General features: G+C 36.2%; 1 protein-coding gene across 1 annotated transcript in view; it reads right to left on the bottom strand.

Annotated features, from left to right (window-relative positions):
* Positions 1-21,041, bottom strand: part of PCCA (propionyl-CoA carboxylase subunit alpha) — a 270,508-nt gene that overhangs the window by 169,270 nt on the left and 80,197 nt on the right. Inside the window, exons 8-11 of the mRNA XM_066313485.1 lie at positions 20,987-21,023; positions 15,149-15,227; positions 8,377-8,479; positions 3,329-3,423 (exon numbers count right to left, since the gene is read on the bottom strand). Of these exons, the coding sequence (XP_066169582.1) occupies positions 3,329-3,423; positions 8,377-8,479; positions 15,149-15,227; positions 20,987-21,023 (314 nt within the window). The remainder of the gene's footprint in view (positions 1-3,328; positions 3,424-8,376; positions 8,480-15,148; positions 15,228-20,986; positions 21,024-21,041) is intronic.

Below are 21,041 nucleotides of genomic sequence, written 5' to 3'. Positions count from 1 at the left end.
GCTAGTTTATCATGTAAGGTGTCCCAAAATACCCGTCACCTTCACTCACAGACAAAATTGAGATTTTGAAAAATACAAACAGCTACACCATCAGTGGAAATTTACTGCTCTGTTTGAACAAAAAATAAATCATCAATTACACTTACCCTTCCTCTAAATAGTCCACCACACTGTGGGAATGAACCTCAATTTTCTAAATGTCAAGGTCAGCTTCTCTGCTTCAAGCATATGGTTTGTTTAAAAAAATTACTTATCTACACAAAGCATTATCCTTTGAGATATTCATTATATACTACCAGACCATGGGCATAAATAGGCTAAAGGATTTGAGTACACAGTTCTGCCCCCACATCTAAATGGTGCCCATCTTTGAAGCACATGCACAGTCACAATCAGAACATGCTCACATTTCTCTTAACCCAAAATCCTTCAAAGATTTCTAGGCAGTGAGAGGAAATGTAGAGTCTGACACACATATATGCATAACAACTCTAAGAAGAACCTGTAGATAGAGTCTAATTCAATAATGCACCTTTCTGCTAAGTTCCTGCCTATATACATTCATTCAAATTGTCAGTGCCTCTGAACAGATGACCATTGCTTCACACAAGTGGTGAGGCAAATTTGAAGTGCTTTAAGAAGCTTCTAACAGGTTCAGAAATTGTTAGATAGACACATGTGCTCACCAAAATAAAGTTTTAGAGCACTCCTCTGAGTTACTACTCCAATTATTGAATAGGATGTCGGTTAATACTCTTCTGCATTCAATTCTGATTAATCCTAAAGGATCCATGGATTTTCTGATAAACTTATAGGCCTTGTTTTTCCACATGGGAAACAATCTCTTATTAATCACTCCAGCAACAGGAAAATACAACCACACCTTTGTTTTTTTTTCTTGCCAAAGTACAGTGTCGCATGGCAACTGTCTCTGAAAATGAACAGAGAGAAGAGCTTGGGCACTTGAGGAACAAAAACTCAACTAAGGAACAACATAGTATTAAATGCTACTCATCTCTTTAAATGTCAGCCTCTGTGAAATGAGAAGACAACAGCATATCCAAAAATGTGTGAAAGTAGAAGCAGATAAAATAATGGTGCATCACTGGATGCTTTGTGCATCACTAATTTCACTGAGCACAAACTAGAAAACTGGTGATGATTGGATGTGTCTTATTGTCTGTGCTTCCCAAAACAGGACAACTCACCATGTGAAAAGGGTATAAGTAAAGTTTTTGGTCTCCTATTTGAGTCTGGGGGATTGACCATCATGAACACCAGGGGTCCTTTGAATATTGTAACCTCATTAGTGTGTGAGCTGAAGGGGTTTCTCTAGGCAAATGACAGCATTTTTTGTTTGCTGTTTGCTTTTAACAAAAGATCAAACTTACCTAGTAAAACTGGAGACACAAACACAAAATGATCCATAAGGATAAATTCAGCAGCTGCAGATTTAGCTTTAAGAAAATCATAGGGTACTCTCCAAGCCAGAAGGCCCTCTGTCTCTTAAATTAGACACTTAGGAAAATGCTATCATAATAAACCAAAAAAGCCATGAGAAGAGGCCAATGTCAAAAGCCCTAAATTGTCCAAAAGACAAAACCCCCCAACATTTTAGCCCACAACACCCCTATTTCCCAGGCTTCATGAAAGAAAATAAAAAGGGTTGACCTGTCTCAGAGTTTCTAATAGCAGCTACCATTTAAAACAGGAGAAAAGAGGACAGTGTATTTCCTACATCCAGCTATATAAGAAGAAATGTGTCCAGGATTCCTTAAGCAATCAAACTGAAACAGCATTCACAGGAAGGGTTAACTTGAGGCTTTAGGGTCTCTCTGGTGTCTCACCAAAGTTAGTGCCCTGCTTTATCTGCAGGTCTTGTAACCCTTTGAAAATTAATGGATTCTGCAGCCAAGTGCAAGTGGCTGTAAGGCAGGTAAAGCTTCCAAAGCTGCCAGCAGAAGTCTGGCAGTCTAAAACATGCAATAACAAAAAGGAAGAAATGTTTTCACGCCAAATTTTGGAAGCTATTGACTTGCCCACACTCTTGTAGGGTTATAGGAAGGGATGAGAAAACTCACTAGCAACTCCAACAGAGAAGCCCAAAAAAGTTAAAAGGCCAGTATTTCTGATGAAAGAAAACACTCTGATCACATCTGGCTGGTGAGAGAAAGACAAATCATGCCACTTGAATTGACCGCAGGCATGGATAAGGAGCAGCCAGGAATAACAGGCATTGCCTTAAATATACTTATGAGGCAGAAGATACTCCTCTTTTAAGTGCTTAGGTACACATAGATGCACATGTGCATTATATCAGGACCTGAAGTTTTCACTTTCCACAATAACACAGAAAGATCTTTAGGCATAAGCAGCATAAGGTTTCCAAGAAATGTACAAGCACAAGCAGGAAGCATTTATAAGTGGATTTGTAGCTTTAGATCTAAACTTTGTTCTTTTATTTAAAATATAGGCCAACAGTGGCAGTCCTGCAATTACAATTCAACATTAACTAATGAGACACTTCGAAAGAAATGTCATTTGCATCACATAGTTCTGTGCCATAAAAAAATATAGCAAACCTATCCCAGCTGGTGAACATATTACACTGGTAATTCCCACAAGCAGTGATAGACCCGTCTGTGCCTTTTGGAAATCAGAATTTCTTGCTGCCCTTTTTATACACATATTTCTGATGACTGCTATGCAACAGAAAACACAGCAAGGCCATATCTTGCACAGCAGCAAGGTATTTCAGCTTCACATTAAACCAGTAAGATTAAAATAATTTTGCACTTTTTATTTACTAGACACCTAGATGTCCAGCTCACTACCATGAATGGTACTAAAGTGCTGCAGAGTATTTTGTATTTCATATTCCGATTCAAATGGAAATACACAGTATTATGTGGCCTTTAACAGCCAAGTACCTGTATCTGTGGTAAAATTCATACTTATTTCATATTTTACTTGACTTTTACATCCAAAAGTGAATATCAAAGAAAAACCTCATATATACAAAGAAAGCCATACCACACACATATAGTATATTGGTAAGATCCAAATCCATTTTATACAAGATCACAAAAAAAATTTACCTACACGACACCAGCTTTCTTACAGAAAGACACTATAAAGCAAAATCAAAACACCCTCAAGAATATGATCAGAATTGCATTACAGTCGAATTACTGTACCAAACATTTATTTTCTTTGTGCTTTTTAATAGAATAAAATTTGCTTGCACTTGTACAATAAATAGAACCAGCAGGCTTCCAAAAGGGCTTTCAGTTACTACAAATCTGCATCAAGAATCCAGTATACACACCTTGGTGCTTCCTCCACAACTTTCTGGTTTCTCCTTTGAATGGAGCATTCTCTTTCATTCAACCACAAGGCATTGCCATGTTTATCTGCCAAAACCTGAAACAATAACACACTGTTATTAACAAACAAATGTAAGCATATGGTGTTTTGACATAATACTGTTATGCAGCATTTAGGATTTGGGATTTTTTTTCTCAACTAAAAATAAAGCTTGGGGGTAAAAGCTCATGTAGAAAATTAATTATATATGAAATACTAATTGAACATTCCTTCACATTCTGAGTAGGACTATTCTAAAGCCTCTATGTAGAGTCTGTACATAGCAAAACACCCTCTCACTTCAAAATTTGATTTCTGAATATTAGGGATTTTCTTAAAAAAGGCTGAAATAAGATTAAAATTAGATTTTTCAAGCATTTTAAATTGCACTGCATTACAAAAGTACACAAAAGCAAAATATTGCATCAACAAAATAAATCTCAAAGTATGCCAAATTTTGCTCCTGAATTACACACAAAAGCTTTCAGAAAAAAATATCTAATGGAGTTTTCTTAGTAGGCAAACCGCAGTGCCCTGTCTTTAATGGGGAAAAAAAATTTCAGAGACTTTGTTATCCTTCATTAAGGAGAATAAAATTTGCACCTACCTCAGTACTTGCAAAGGAAATTAAAACAGTAATTTCAACAGGTTTTTTTAAAAATCAATAACTACAGTTCTTGGCCGCAGCTTCAGTTCATGAAAGACATAACAAAATCAAGTATCTAGACCCCAGTATCAAATACATAAATTACACGCTAGAAAAAACCCACAAGTTGAGCATAGCAAAACTCTTAATTGATTCTTCCACTTCAACCTAGAGGTGAAAGTAAGAAAAGGAACTCTGTCCCTTTATGAAATTGATGGTATGATGCAGCCATTTCCAATACCAATACTAGATTTGAAGATTCAAGTAGGCTTCTTCCCATCTTATGATGATAACTGTACACTTATTCTTAGAACAATTTCTTTTAACACAGACCACACCTGCTCCCTTTCTTCCTTATAAAATTTTTTTTCTAACCCATTTTTTTTTCATCTGTCTTCCTGCTCTGATCTGCGGGAACCCATGCCAATATTCATGCTTCATTCTTTAATAGCTCAGTTCTACACTGAAAACCGACAAGATAAAAACAAGGAGACAATCTTCCTCAAACTGTGTGAACTCAACCATATCTACTCACATTTGTGACAACGAATCTGTATTATTTATTATTCCTTTTAGCATCAAAAAGAACTATGGCACTAGGCAAGATGAATTCCCGCATCTATGACACCAATGGTTGGTAAGGCGTGAAAAATCTGGGTAAATGTGACTGCAAACGAGGCAGTGAACTCATGGAGACAACTCACGTGCACTGTGCAGCATCAGATCCAGGGTACTCTGGTAACATCAGATGTTTCCCCCTCCTAAAAAATTCTGCTGTGCTCCCACAAATTTATGGAGCTTTCTAGTGAAAAAAAAAAAGAATCCAGCAGATAGATGACTTTAGGATTTCCTAAACTACAGCATCTCCCAGAACCTTCTTCCCCTGTCCAGAGGGAGGTTTAGCAGCAGCAGTAGCACCAGGATGCTACAGGGTGGGAAAAGGGCAGGGAAAAGCCCAGGTACTTCCTACCTAAGTGCTCACCCATCCAATCCAGATGACTGGAATCCTACAAACTCATGGGGCCCTACAAGAAATCATTCGTGAGGTCCAAAGATTTTTGGACTCTTTTGTGGGGGTTATTTTAGCATTAAAGCAGTACCTCTAGAGCACAGTATGGTACTTGATAGAAAAATCACTGTCCTGTTAGAACAATGATTCCTTGTCAGCACTTCTGCATCACTAAACTTTCCACAGAATTCTGACTTGTCAAAACAAACAAACAAACAAAAAAAAATCTTGGAACATTATAATAAAAATTGGTCATTGTGTTTCTCTCCTCTCTCTCTCTCTGTATTTTTCAGAAGATATCCTCTTCTGAAAAATGCAGAGAGAGGAGAGAAGCACAATACATTTTTTCAATCCAAGCAGTAATTTTTTCTTCACTTCAGGACGTTTCTCATACCCTACCAAATTTCAGCAACCTGGATCCTAAAAGAAATGTTTTTCCGTTATTAGTTACTGGAAAAGAGAGACAGGCATGAACATCTGCTATGAGAAAGTTATTAAAAATAGAATAAGCCAACAACATCCAGCATTAGGCTTTTATTTTTATTCTGTGTCCACTACTTCCAGTAAAAGACACTAACTATAGATATTTGCAGCATTCTGAAATCATCACCTCTGAGATGACATGAGATTCCAGTACACATCTCACTAAAAATGCATGTCCCAGTTACAGCTTTTGTTTCTTTTATCTAAATATTCATAAAAGAAAATGCCTCATTTTGCAGGATTAGATGATTAGGACATTAGTACACACTGTGTACATCTACATGCCAAAATAACTAAATATTATGTAGTGGAATCCCTCCTACATGATTCAGCTAAATTCTGTTTCCAGTGGTAGGATTGTTGTCTGGCCAAGTATAAGACATTCCATGTACTCTTACTTTAAACTTTTTATCAGATACTTCAGGAGAACAAGACTTCAAATCAGTTCAAGCATAAAGTGTATTTGGACTCTATTTTCCTGTTAATTGTTTTAGTCTTTTCTCATGTTTTACAAAGTGATTGTTTTATAGCTAGACACAGGAAACTTCTTATTTCATAATTTTGAGTACCAATGCTTTGGAGAAATATGAAAAAGCTAAAAAAAAGTTCTATTTAAAAGTCACTGCTGAATTAATAAATATTTGGCATCTGGTCTCAAATTGTTTGTATATTCAGCAGTTTGAAAATGAACCAAGGTCAACGTCCTAAAGCTGATTAGAACATGAAGTTAAAATGATACGCTATGATATTGTTAAAAGGTACCATCAAAGTGCTGGTATAAGGAAAACAACATTCACTGTATACCCATTATAAATAAAACTATAAATTATTAATAGCAAAGCCATTTTGCTGAAATTATTCAACACTTTGTAAATACAGTACTACTTAATTTTTCGGGGTAACCCTTTTTTAAACCCAAAGGAACAAAGACAATGTAAAATCTACCCAGAGTTCATGGAAGTATGGCAGAATCAATCTCATCTAATTTTTGTCATTGAAGAATCAGTAGGAACCTGCTGAATCTCCCAAATCTGCAAGCACTGAAAGAAAGAGATCTTTAAGGTGTACTGATCTGCACAAAGAAAAACAGACAGAGGTAGCCAAAAATTATTAGCCATAGCAAGAGAATACAGAAAGATGCTCTAGCAATCCAGCCTCTTTTGAACACTAAGATCAATGCTGAAACTGAGTTCAGTATATACTTTTCCATGACTTTTCAATAGAGAATAAGGTGGGGTTTAAATTTCATTTCTGTACTGTTTCTCCATTTTGCCATCTCACTGTTTACAGACTGTTTCTTCATTTCACTCTTCCTTCTTCCCTTCTACTCCTCCCTGCTGAGACCATACCAGGAGTACTACATCCAGCTCTGGAGCCTTCAGTACAGAAAAAACATGGACCTGTTGAAACAGGTCCAGCATAGAACCACAAAATAATCAGAGAGACCAAACACCTCTCCTGTGAGGAAAGGCTAAGAGATTTGGGGTAGTTCAGCCTGGGAAAAAAAGGGGTCTGGGGAGACCAAATTGCAGCTTTTCAGTACTTAAGAGAGGGGCTGATAAGACCAATGGAGACAAACTTTTTAGCAAGGCCTATAGTAACAGGAAAAGGAGTAATGGCTTTAAACTACAAAATAATAGATTTTATTTTCGATTTTTTATTTATTAGACCTTTTTTATTTAAACTAGATATAAGGGAGAAATCTTTCATTATGGGAGTGGTGAAACAACAGAACAGGTTGCCCAGAGAGGTGGCAGATGTCCCATTCCCAGAAATATTTAAGATCAGGCTGGGCAGCCTGATCCTGTTGAACATGTCCCTGTTCACTGCAGGGGGTTGGACTAGATAGCCTTTCAAGGTCCCTTCCAAATCAAACCATTCTAAGATTCTACGATATGCAAGTTAACCCCATACGAAGCATCAGGCTGTGGGCACAAATATGGCAGAGTGAAAAATGTTAAATATATCACCCTTAGAAATCATTCTCCCCTATCAAGTTTACTGTTGTTGTTTCACTCAGTCATTGAGCTACTTTAGGGTCTCACTATTTAAAAATTTTTAAGAAACAACAACCATGTGCCACAATATGGAAAGGGTTTAGATTTTGCACAAAAAGAAATTAAATTTCTGTGTAAAAAAAGAAATTTAAGAAATTTCTGTTGAGGAAATGAATATGCTCCATATAGATTTCTTGTCAGGAAATACTCAAGGCTATTGACAAACACAATTCAGCTATCTACATAAGATCAAACATCATCACAAATTTTGATACCGTAATTTTGTGAACAAGTGCCTAAAAGAAACAACTTACGTTCTGCATCAGCAGACCTGACTAAACTCAGTAAATGACAGAAATGGAAATAATGCAGAAGTTAGAAGATAGATCTGATTTTGAACCACAAACTGCCCAAAATGGGGCACAAATCTTCCTGAGTTCTCAAGTAGAATTAGATATTTCAGAACAGAATTCCAGAATACTGACAAAACCACCTAGACCTTGCAAAGCATTGTCAAGCATGGCAGTTCTTGAATTCCTACATCCTTTGCTGCACTCAAGCACTCCAACAGGATCCAGAGTTCAAACCTCCAGCCTTCAGGACAGATGCCTATAACTTTTTTTTTCTCCCCAACAAACTGAGCACAGTTCACAGTTCTTCCTGCCAAAGAAAGGCTAGAGAATAAAAACAGGAAGGCTGTATTGTACATGATAGCCATGTAGCTTGAGCAATGACCCAAGACACCGGAAAACACAAGACTCTAGGCCTTTTTTAGTGGAGTGTTTGAAACATTTTGAACTTTCATTTATTTATTAGTTCAAATCTCATTACATAAATACACAGTAATTAATAGTAGCAATAATAATAGTACAAACCTGGATTTCTATGTGACGAGGGTTATCAATGAACTTTTCTATCAGTAAGCGATCATCACCAAAACTTGAAGCAGCTTCTTGAGAAGAAAACCTAAAACCTTCCCTAAAATAATGAGAACAAAGAAAAATAATCTGTATTTTAAAAGTCCAGAAGCATACAAGAAAGAACACTTACTGATTTCAGTAAACACTCAATCTTCACTAATCAACACACAGATCCAAATACCAAGTTATATAATTTGCAGCTCATTCTGTAATGAGTATCCCTTTTTTCATGCTTTTCTTACAAAGACAAAAAAAATCCCAACAAACCACAAACCAAACCAAAATATTCTCAAAGCACAAAAAATTTCATTGTGTATAAAAAGCCTGAACATTTACAACCATTATGTATTCATTCTCTTTCTTGGCATTTTCTTCTATAAAACTAATAAAGTAAGAGAATTTTAAGACCAGTTATTACCAAGTAGTTGCTATACAGAAGTAAAAGTGAAGCTCACCATTACTTACAGCACACAGCCCTCTTAATACTCAAGAACAGCAGAAATTGGTTAATTGTGCATTAAAGAACTACAAATGTATTACTACAGACATTGCAAATTCCACCACTGAGCACAAACTAAATATGCAATACTTGACCTCACAGAACACACCAGCTGTACTAGCAGTTTTTCCCCGCCTTTAAGTATAAGTGAGTGTTATACAGAGCATTCTGCATGCTTCCTTGTTTCTTCTCTTTACATATGTAGTTAAACAAAATCAAGATTGCAAGACACTTCATTTATCAACTTCTTTTTTTTTTTCCTCTAAATAGCAGAAAGAATACTCCTTGGGTCATAAGCTCTGACAAACAACTTCATGAATTGCTTTCTCAGGGTGAGACAGCATAATGCAAGGACCCAAAGGCTCCACTGAAATTTTCTATAGGCTCTATACTCAAGTGGCATATTAGTGCCATTCATGTTGATACATATGGAAAGTTTGGTCAAATTTCTGTGTGACTGATTACCAAAATAGAATCCCTGACACTTGTGCCCACAATAAGAACCACAGCACAACTGAGTTAAAATTTTCATGCTTTCCTCCTCTTGGATGCAGTTAACCTAGATCATAGATTCACAACATAGGTAAATTTACAGTAGAGAAATGTGTCAATCTAAAAGTATATATTCACACTTTTTCAACAGTGTTGTAATTTCAAGAAATTACACCTAATGTACAAATCTCCTAAAACCACACTTAACTTCAATATATTTAATTACCTATTAAAAAGGGACAAAATTAGTGATTCTAAGCACTACCTGATCTGTCAAAAAAAAAAAAAATAAAGTGCTGCAACAAACAGCCATACAGTGTTTCTTACTGAAACTGATTTACAGGTATTTCAACTCCTATATCAAAGGCTCTGTCTTGTTTTGTAAACATTTTTATATCACGTAGTTTTATGCACAATTATTCACAACTGACTTTTTCTTTCACAGAAGGAAGTGTGCTAATTAGAAATCTAAACTGCAATACCTGTTAAAAAAAAGACAGGTGCCTAATTATCTCATCCATACATCTGTAAATTATTTTAAATTATATCAAATAGAAATTACTATCTGATATTCTGACCTTGTTTTATCTTACAAAACTGTGCAGCTGCAACTGTCCAGTGCTAAAAATTACTTCCAAATGGATGTGAGGAAAAAAAATTTCTGGAAAGAATGAAGAAGCAGAGCAGGCTTTTTAGGGAAGCTGTGTAATCTCAGTGCAAGACCCAATCAGGCAAAGCTCTAAGCAATCAATTTAAACAGAGAGCTGAGTCTATTCAGAGGATGAAGGTGGACAAGATGCTGTCTCTAGATCCCTTCAAACATACACAATTATACAGAGGAAAAGAGGATCTCTCTAAGAGAGATCCCTCTCTCCCTACTGTACATTTACTCACACTGAAGTTTAAGTTGTACAAAAGCATTACTGATGTTGCCACAAGCCTTCCTGTAGTTGTCTGAAGTGAAACAGTCATGCCAACTTTCTGCCTCCAGCTCTGAGATCAGCAGTGCTGCTTTAATTAAAACAATTTTCTTTCGAGGCAGTCAGACACTAACAGAAGACTGCTCATTATGTAAAATTTCAGTTTTCAGAATCAGGAAATAGTAAAAGTTTTCTTGTCAAGGCCAGCATTAGAAGGGCCATCTAGTTAAAAAGTAGATGTTTGATAGCCATTAGTATTGTAGAAGCCCTCCAAACCCCTGATAAGTTAAGTAGCCAATAGATACCCAAATTTTATCGACTTCACACACAGAACCAATACAGATTGCTTAAGCTTAACTCTAAATTTATAAAAAAAACAACTAAAAATTATCTAGTCTCAGCATTTTACATGTGTTTATACATGTAGATGGCATGTGAATATGTGGGGTTTTTAAAAAATAGTTTAGTAAACATTGTTCTTTACCTGTCCAATAGATTCCTTCCCCTTACCTGAACATCACATACCTGGCCAGGACAGACCAAACATGTCAAGCCCATACACTCCTGTTTTTGCACAACACTTTGAAAGGCCAAATGCAATGCTTTGGGAAGATAACTCAATGTACAGGCCTGTAATACGTAATGCTGATGAGTTTTTAAAGCATTGTCCTCTTATACTGCACACTTCATATATCCTTTGCTTTAGGAGGTGGAAGATTCAGAATGATTTGCTACTTATTATTTCACATTAACTTCTTCCAGCCCCACTGCTCATTCCAAGCACAAGAGCACAGAAGAGAAATTATAAGGCATTTTTGGAATCTGAGAACAGATGTTCGAGTTCCGTTCTTAAAATTGGCATAAGCACCAAGAAAATTCCAAAAACAGGACCATTTACATTTTCCTATTATTATAGGTTAAAGACAAAATCTTTTCATCTCTCTAAATATCTGTTGCTGGAAGCTGCCTTGGCAAAAACTTTTAAAACAGATATACACTAAGTATGCAAGACTTCAATATCTAGGAAAAGTTACAGAAGGTGAGACAATAGGGGGGAATTACTAACAAAAAGCTCCAAATTTTTTAAAGGTTAACTCTTAAAAAGTAATTTAGTACAAATTTCTAGCTTGGAGGTTATCAAGTCTGCAGCTGAAGCTACTAGCCAAAGAAACTAATTCCTATCTGCAAATCCACAGAGTTTAAAACATGGGCCAATAGCTCCTGTATGATGACCTTTGATACTGAACCTACAAGTCAGTAAATGCCTTTACATGCAAAGATTTATCACAATCTCTGCCAGAAAAATTCAATCTGTTCTTTGGAAAAGACAGGGTCCTGAATTCAATCCCTTTTCAGAGCTGCTAGGCCACCATTTGGAGCCATGAAGCCTGAAGATTTAGTTAGATAGTTAGATGTACACTTGCTATGAGCACATTGGAAGGAAGAAGCCTTCAGTTTCTCCACAAAGAGGGAACAATACAGATGAGGTGTAGTCAGACACATGCCCTAGTCATGTTTTGCTGTACTGCATCATGAACTTCATAATGCCTATACCTGGAAAGCACTTTCAGATCAGGTTCACTAGGATGCAAGCACAGAGTCTCTTCACATACAAGGGCAGAGTTGGGATGATCAGTGACTAAATTAAGAATACTTTCAGATACAGACCACAGCAGAACTTTCTCAAGGCAGTAAAAAAATCTACCAACCTGAACTTAAGGTAAACTGCTTTTCAGAAATCTGCCCTTCACTTTCAATACCATTGCATGTAGGCATCTATTAGTTGAAGAAAAGGCATGCTAAACTATACTTCTCCAAATCAAGAAACCTAGCTAGGGATTACATTTGAGTGAACATAGGGCTATTTTAATTTCAGATGTGAGTCAGTGGCTCAAACTGTACAGAAAATTCCACTCTAGAACTTGATCAAAATTTGGAAAAAAGCAATAGAAGTGAGAATTGGGAGGGACTCAGATCTTAAAAAACACAGCAGCCCTACTGATCCCCAGAGATGGGGTCAACACTGCTGCCCATCCACAGTGAAGGGCATGTGAACAGCTATTTCAAAAAAACCAAATTGTAACACTGACAAAACTGTACCAGTATTTCTTTTAGAAATACTATCTGAAAGTTAACAGAAATCTTAGCTATAGCTGGAATAACGTAATTACAGAGGATCTAAAACAACTGTCATCACCTGGTATGTTTAAGGGACATGAAAGATGAATCAGTAAATCACCACAGTGAATAATTCTATAACGGCAACAATTAAGTTCCTCAGATTGGTCTTTTTCACTTCCAGTGGCTATTTCCACATCATGCCATACACACATTTAAGCCTCCTTATTCTACACACAGCCAGTTGAAACAAGAAAGGTTTTCAACAAGCCTGAAAATCCGAAAGTATGTTTCAAACAAGAAGATTCTTCACCCAGAGAGTGGCTGGGCACTGAACAGGCACCCCAGAGAGGTGACAGAGCTCAGGAAGTGTTTGGACAATGCTCTAAGATACACGGTGTGACTCTTGTGGATGGTTCTATGCAAGGCTCGGGGGCAAACTCCTTGATCCTTGTGGATCCCTTCCAAATCAGGAATGATTCGATATAAAGACTTCCGTTTTCAAGTAGTATTTTCAAATAATCTCATGAGACAAAACCAAAACAAGTTTACAGATCAAGATACTACCAACCATTCTTCAGACCCACCTTGCCTTTATGAACCCTAAAGTGCAAAAAGTCATTCAGATATTGGATTTTCTAGAGTCCTCCTACAGCTGATAAATTCTTTATTTTTAGTATTACATGGACCTGAATGCAGTGAAACTATACAGTAGTTTTATGCAGTATTAAAACTATCAGATACATTGTTTTGTCAGTAACAACTGAGTCACCTTCAAAACACTCAAGTCAGGTGTTTTCTAGACACATTAAAAGGAACAATTTAAGATCTGTAACACAACTAATGGATATGTACAACAAATCTTTTACAACCGCACAGGTATTCTTAAAGACAGACTGGAAGAAAAAGCACATGCTCCACTTCACTTGCAAAGTAAATTTGTTTGTCTTCAAGTTCTCTTAAAACTCACTTTCCTCTTCCTGCAACAAGTATTCTGTCAACTAAATTTTACTTATTCAAAAATGTTTAAGTAAGCATTTCTGCTCGATTTAGGTTCAATAAGTAGTAGTGATCTGTGACAGTCTGGGTGTTCTTCTCAACACCTGTTAAATTTAACATTACACTATAAAGACAAAGCTTGCATAAGTAACGGAGATTATTATTATTATTATTATAACGACTCCACTCCAAATAATGTGGGGCTAAATGATACTTCAGAATTGAACTGGACTCAATGATCCTTGTGGGTCCCATCCAATTCCGGATAGTCTATCATTCAAAGGCTTTCCATAAACAAGGCAAGCAGTTCAAATTGTCATTAAATAGGACTGAGTCAAAGTAATATCACTAAATTAATTTAGTGATATGCAAATGTACATAAAATAATATCCTTAGCTAGCTTCTACTGGTACTAATCAGCTCTATCAGGTAACTCTAAACCATAACCTCAACCTTTCTCCAAAATAAGTTGGCAATCACAATTTTAGGTCCACTTTTACTTTAAAACAGTTACTTTAATCAAGTTCCTTCACTCCTTTCTGAACTAAACAAGAAATGAATGCCTTCCCTTCAAGTCCAACAGATGGAACTGCTGCCTAAACAAGATCAAGGCAGTTTTTTGGATTCTAAAGCAGTAGCAACAAAGTACCCTTTTAAGAAAGCAGGTTATTCTAGATCTTCATTCTAATGCACGAAACACTATTTTACTGTTTAGATTTGAATATAAATAGACTAGACAGAGCAAGGTACAAATAAACCCACCATGTTTTCCTTAAATCTAAAATTTAAAGAAAAAAATTGTTCTTTCATCCAATTTTTAGGTTTTGACAAATAAAAATTTAATAGGGGACAGGGAATTCTTGCAGGTGACTAAATCAAACTAAGACTTCAGTTGTACATTGAGTGGACTCCAGCACATGCGCTGCTCTGTCTGTGCAGAACGGAAAACATCCAGGTTGCTTTGGATCAAATAGGCTTTTCATTACAAGTTTTGAAAAATCAAAATATATTTTTCTGTAAGATCAGCAGCACACAGAGTTGAAATCACGCTCCTTGCTGCCAGAACATCAGCAGAGAATGGATTGTAAAATTCCAAGCCAACAACAAAGCATCATGAAATGTTAAGGATTCAGACAACCAATAAGAGACACAAAAACATCTGAGTGTTGAAATGTGTGTTGTTTCAAAACAGACAAAAGTACAATAGTTTGCTGATACAAATGCTTTAAACACAGAAGTATGCAATTTATTAGAGCACATTCTGGTAACACCATATGTGTTTCCACGTATGAATTATCAGTTTTATCAACTTTACAGAACTAATGGCATGCATTAATGTTTGTGAATCAGGGCCAATAAATATTCTGCCTAACACAGAGAATTAATAAACAGCATTCTGAAAGGCATACAGCAAAATGTTATTTACAGTCTACCACTGGACTAACAGTGCTTGTAAATATTGAGGTTTTTACTCAAATGAATGGACAATGTTTTTTAAGGTTTATCCAATAATTAGTTAGAAATAGGCACATGCAAACTTCCAAAGTATATTTCTCACTATGCCAAAGGGAGAAAACCAAATAATATCCAATTTCTCTGTCTAACATTTCAGATCTGCTCAACTGTCAGCTCACAATGGCTTAATGGAACTTCAGTAACTGCAGCATTCATCAAGGCAAGCTTTTGGACAGCATCTCACCTGGTCTCTTCATCATCCCAAGCGATTCTCATGCCTTTCCCACCACCACCTGCTGAGGCCTTGATCATGACAGGGTAGCCTAACAGCGGGGAACAATTAGACAGAAGTTCAAACTTTGTTCAGTTGGTCAGAGGAACATGACAACTGACCACATGTCCAATAAAGCCAGTAGACAATAACTTCGTTTATTAAAACACTTTGTTTGCAGGGAGAACAGAGGAGAAATTTTTCTTTTCAAAACTTAGCTGTCAGCACAGTAATTTCTACAGCCAAGAAAGGCTGTCTTCTCCAATTCATTTATACCAAAAACAAACTGAATGAATTATTCTCAAATAATGAGTGATTTATGAATAAAGCATTTGACATTTCTTTAGTAACATTTTTTCCTTGTTGCTGCTTAAATAATATTTTCAACTAATAGCAAAAATTAATAGAACTTCATAAATTAAGTCTAAATATTAAGTAAACAAATATGCATCTTAACTCTTCTAGTGCAGCACATTTTAAATAAAAGCAGCTCAAGAGCTGTGCTGCTTAGACATTATGTAATAGTACAGAAAACAGATTACTTTTGTAAAAAGTATTCTCCCCAAACTGACATGTAGTAAGAAAAAACAAGGAGTATAAATCTGTCAGCATTGTACATAACTAGTAATTTCTTATTCGTAGAACAAGATACTGCAATACAGATATTAGCAGGACCTTCCATTTCTGAGAGCTACAAAATTACATTAACAAAGTACACAGTTTAAATGCAGATTTAGTAATGACTGTTTATCTTTTAATACAAACCATTTCATTCAAAGAAACTTCCTGAAACAATTTCATCATACCAGAGAACTTCACTTCTCTCTACAGGAACACACAGAAAACTAAAAATCAAGGATCCGATTTTGACATTTCTAGGATAGCAGAAAATTCTTCATGCCTTTGGTGACCAGTATGTTTAATGAAAATCACAACATTAGGCAAATATGAGACCAGCCGATTTCAGCTGCCAAGAAGAGTCTATCAGTCCTTGACAAATGAAGATATATTCTATAAAAAGCTTTGATCTGGGGACAGAAAGAGACATTTGAAAATGGTTCCTAGAAGTGGTCCAGTCTACTGTCATATGTATTACTGATATTTACAGTTTCTTTCTGGAATGCAGATCTACTCTTGCTCCATCAAGTGACAGCAATAGAATATTCCCACCTCCCCCTCATAGTGATCTAACTGAAAGGAGGTTCAGAAGGAGATAATTAAAACCAGCAAGATCTGGAAGACCTTTGTTTTCTTAAAAAGTCTGAAATAGATACAAAAAAAAAAAAAAAAAAAAAAAGGCATGAGACAAGCATAAGGAATGGTAGTGTTGATTGGAAGGCAGGAAAGCAGCAACAGTACAAAAGAACATTAAATTAACAAAGAAACAGGGGGAAAAAATCAATAAAATACTTTCCAACATAACACATTATTAGACTGTGAAACCCCAGGCTGTAAAGCATTCACATGGCTGAAAGCTGTAGAGAGGTAATAGTTAAGCATATGTAGAGCACAAACCAAGCTCCTATAGGCATGGATTACCAAAAGGCTATAAATCTCCATGCCTTGGAGTCTAAAGTAGTCTCATTACAACATATAAGGTTAAGACCCAACAGAGCCATGCAAATAACTTTTCTAGAGTCTCTCAGATTTTCTTACAAAATAAAATAAGCCACAGAGTAACAATGCTTGATCCAGGCCTCTACAATCCCAGAGATTAAAGGGTAAAGGCAAAATAATTCCAGATTACATGCAGCAACAGTGAAATTCAACCAATTTTGATGAAATGCAGTATGTGCAATATCTACCCAAGAGGACTTTATTGATGCTGTAGCTGCTTCTCCACACCCCTGGCAGCTGCCAGGCCCCTACACAAGTCACTGGTTATCTTGAAATAAAGCTAAAAACACTTCTTGTATAACTTCCATGCAAGAAACAAGATTTTACTGAATAACACTAGCAAATCTCTGGCAATACTATCACCATCTGGAGACTCTGTCCTACCCAAAAAGCTGTAAGAGTGAAATTTTGAAGCAAGCATTGTTTTAAGTCTTATTATGGCAAACGCACTAAGGCAATTTCCATCACTTAATCTATTTTATTCAGTGTTAAATGTACTTGAAAAAAATCATCATTAATTATGCTACCAACTTCAGTCTAACAATATCAGTCTCTTGAATGGTTTGCTGATTTTAATTCTTTAAGCAGAACCTAGTCCTGATTTACTGTTCTTTAGTTTCCAAAGCAAAACAGGCATGTTGAAAATGAGCCTTGGTAAGCCTTTGTATGCTTCAAAATGTAACTTATATATCACAACTCACATGGTTAAATTATCAGAGTATATACAGGTTACTAGTATTGTTCACCAAGCACAGTACCACTTGGCTTCCATTCCATTCCCTCACACCCTTTATACAGTGATTATATGTCATACTTGTAAGGCAGTTAAAGACTTCCAAGAGCCTATATAAGTAAAAATAAAATAAGTTTTAAAAAAATGAAGTAAGGCCTGTTTTGAAAAAATAGATACACTTTTTCTGGTTGAAAAGGAAAAATTGCAACAAACCTCTACATGTCAGCATGTAAATTAGCCAGTCCCCTGAAAACAAGGGTACTGGAGCTTTTGCTCAAACATGAGGATACACACTCCTTGCTCTTAGAGGCACTGAACTAAGCTTTAGAGCAGCTTTGATATTAGCCAATGTGAAAGACTGAAAGAAAGGCGTTGCAAAATTTAAGTGTTGATACATATTTGGTATAGGATACTGCAATCAGAATGCATTACTCAACACTCTCCACTTTTGTACTATTCAGCAGCAAACAAAATTGCTAAAATATGTTCACATGGATTGGTTGGGTTAGTAGTGGGAAGCAAGAGGCATGCAAACAATTTCTAACACCATTTGTAAGTACCTACAACAACAGCAATGAAATGACTCACAAAGCAGATGCATTTTCAATCCTTCCCCCAAACTAGATGCCAATTTATGAGAAACTAAAATTCCATCTGAGATTAAATCCTACTCTTGTTTTGTAGTTTTTCATTCTTGTGACACCTCTTAAAGATGGGTCTAAAGATCTTAGGAGGCAAGAAAGCAAAAAGTAGTCAGACTTGAAGATCACAGCACTTGCTTTTGCTGCTAAATAGGTACTCAGAAGTTAGAACTGCTTTGTTTCCAGAACAATTACTGTTCTAAGAATCTGAATGATAAAAGGAGTAAACAAACTTCTGATGTCCCGCAGCTGTTAGCTCCCATCCTTTGCCACCATTGGTTCGGATGTCATTTACCCGTTTTTATAAAGTGGAGGTAGTAGACCACAGAACACACTGTGTAATACCAGTTTGGGCATTATTGCATGTGGCAATACAAGATTCTTCTCAGTATCTATTGAAATGATATCAGTATCTATTTCTTTTCAATATCTATTAAATGTTAGCACTAACTAAACTCATGTCAAATAAAACATGACCAAAAAACCATCTTGTTTCATCTCCTCAGTTTTGTACAGACTTCCATTTAGTTTTAAGTGACTGCACTTCATAGCTGTTCAATCCTTTCAATTAGAGGAGTCAAATTTTCTGGAGCTTCATCGATGCTTCAGAATTAAGAATCCAGCAGTTCTTAATGTACAATTCTACAAACAGACCAAAAAGCAGCACGGGAAAAGGGCCAATGTAATTAAGCACTACAGAAAGGATCAGAAGAGCGCAACAGCCCACACCAACAAATAGAGAAGAGAGACAGTAGAAAGGAGCCAGTACAGCAATTTGTGCCTGAACTTCTTCCAATTTCCGACTTAGACTAGTTCCCGTCACGTTCTCTCTATAGAACGCAGGAAAACATCTCAAATCGGGGCAAAAATAAGGTTTCCCTCTCACACCTAGAAAATGTGTATTCATAGATAACAGCCACTGAAACAGGTAAAGGCTATGTTCTCAACCCTGAGGTGCTATGCTCCACTACTACCGGATCTTTGGCCAAAACACGGCAGGGAGAAGCAGGAAAAAAACCACAGGCAACAAGAGAGCATCACACACAATTTTACTGTTTTAAGCGCTGACCCATGGTTATTTTTTTAAGAATTAGTTACGCTTTCTTAGAAAACTGAAACTCTGGATTAGCAAAATTAGAAACAATGTGAAAGTATTCCACTACAGATCAAGTGCTTTATACACAAGGACAAACGCATTATATATATACACAAGAGGCTATAATTTCATTCTAAGATCCTTTGAAATTAAAATCACTATGTTTTATTTTGGTCAGTGGTTACAATTAGACAGAAGCTTAACCAAATTGATCAATTTGTCAAAACATGGGTGGGGAAAAAGAGAGAAGGGACATTTTTCTTTCATTACATGGCATCATAGTACAAACCCTTCTTGTATCAAAACAGTTTAAGAATTTTCCATCTAAATAAAGCACCACCCAGATGTCTGTAATTGACTTTATTATCACAGATTTAAGACTGCCTTGATATAATGACCTCCAAAGTGCTACTAATATTAAAGACAGGAACCAGTCAACAGAACACCAGAAGAACTCAAAAGAAAATTAGAAAAGAATGTATTTTAAAGGGGTGTCTAGAAAGCCACTGCATGCCTTCTGCCTTACATTCATCAAACCTGTTTAAAAAAATACTTACAGGAAATCTTTAAAACACAAGAGCAAGAAAGATTATTGAAGAGAAAGTGAACTGAAATAAAGTCAGTCACATTACTATGTCTTTAGGTAGGACTAAACCAAATTTTATTTGCTGTTCTCTTCTGAATGTTCCCATTTGGTTAATAACCTTTCTTTTGGTAATGCTCCCATGACATTATCACTGGATTTCACAACCAGGACACAAAGCCTGACTCACAGAAATGCTGACTTCAATTATGTTAGCCTAAAAGTCGGACAAACCTAGGAGGGTTTTCAGGGCAGTTAACCACTGCACGGTAAAAGCCCCAGCTTAAACTGAAAGCAGAAAGATCTTACACTGCTTAGAAGTTATCTGTAGAAGTGCAACTCCCACTTTCTATCTGGCACAGAAACAGCTCTTGACACAGGTGAAAAGCTGTTTATCTACCTGTGATAAACCTAAATAGCTTTTCATGGTTGCAGTTTCAAAGGGAAAATTAAAGAAAAATCCCAAGAAAAATCAGAAATCTTACTACATTAGATTCTTCTTCTAGAAAGCATTTAAAAACATGTGTAATTTCAAGCATATGGTTTAATATTTTCACTAATACCAAGCTTTAGTAAATAAAAGCCAAAACTCATTAAACACATATTACACTTAACCTTCATCAAAATGAGTCCCAGACTCATTTGCTGGTTGCTCTTTTCACCATTCTGCAAGATATTCAGAAGCTGAAGAGTGACTTTATTCTAGTAAGCACAGAAGGCTGGTGCTCTGGATCATATTCAAGCTAGCTGCAGTCCACACAGTGATGAAGATCATAACATCACTGGTGTCAGTCTCCATATAAAGAGAAGTGTACCATGCCTAACCTCAGACTATCATGTCCAATTGCAGATATACTTTTAGATAACTCCTTTAGTGAGGCACTCATTACTGCATATTACATTCATTCCACAAATCATGGCTGCACTTGTTCTGTGAAGTCCAGTTTGAAAAGCTCAAATGTGATGATTTAAGAGACAGGGCATTAATGCCTAGATTCCTCCAGTCCTATGGGCAATAGGGAACTTAAAAACTATTAAAACATTATTTGTTCTATAGGGATTACTTATTACACATTCAATTTAGTCAACCATGTCTGCTGAGAGGCACACAAATCCCACCATAGCTAATTTAAGAACTTACCAATTTCCCTTGCAATTCTGACAGCTTCATCTGCATCCTGTAAAAGCAGGAAATG

The sequence above is a fragment of the Sylvia atricapilla genome, chromosome 2, assembly GCF_009819655.1.
Source record: "Sylvia atricapilla isolate bSylAtr1 chromosome 2, bSylAtr1.pri, whole genome shotgun sequence".
NCBI classification, from domain to species: Eukaryota; Metazoa; Chordata; class Aves; order Passeriformes; family Sylviidae; genus Sylvia; species Sylvia atricapilla.
Note: the sequence above shows the minus strand (reverse complement) of the source record. Positions and strands in the feature narration are given on the sequence as shown.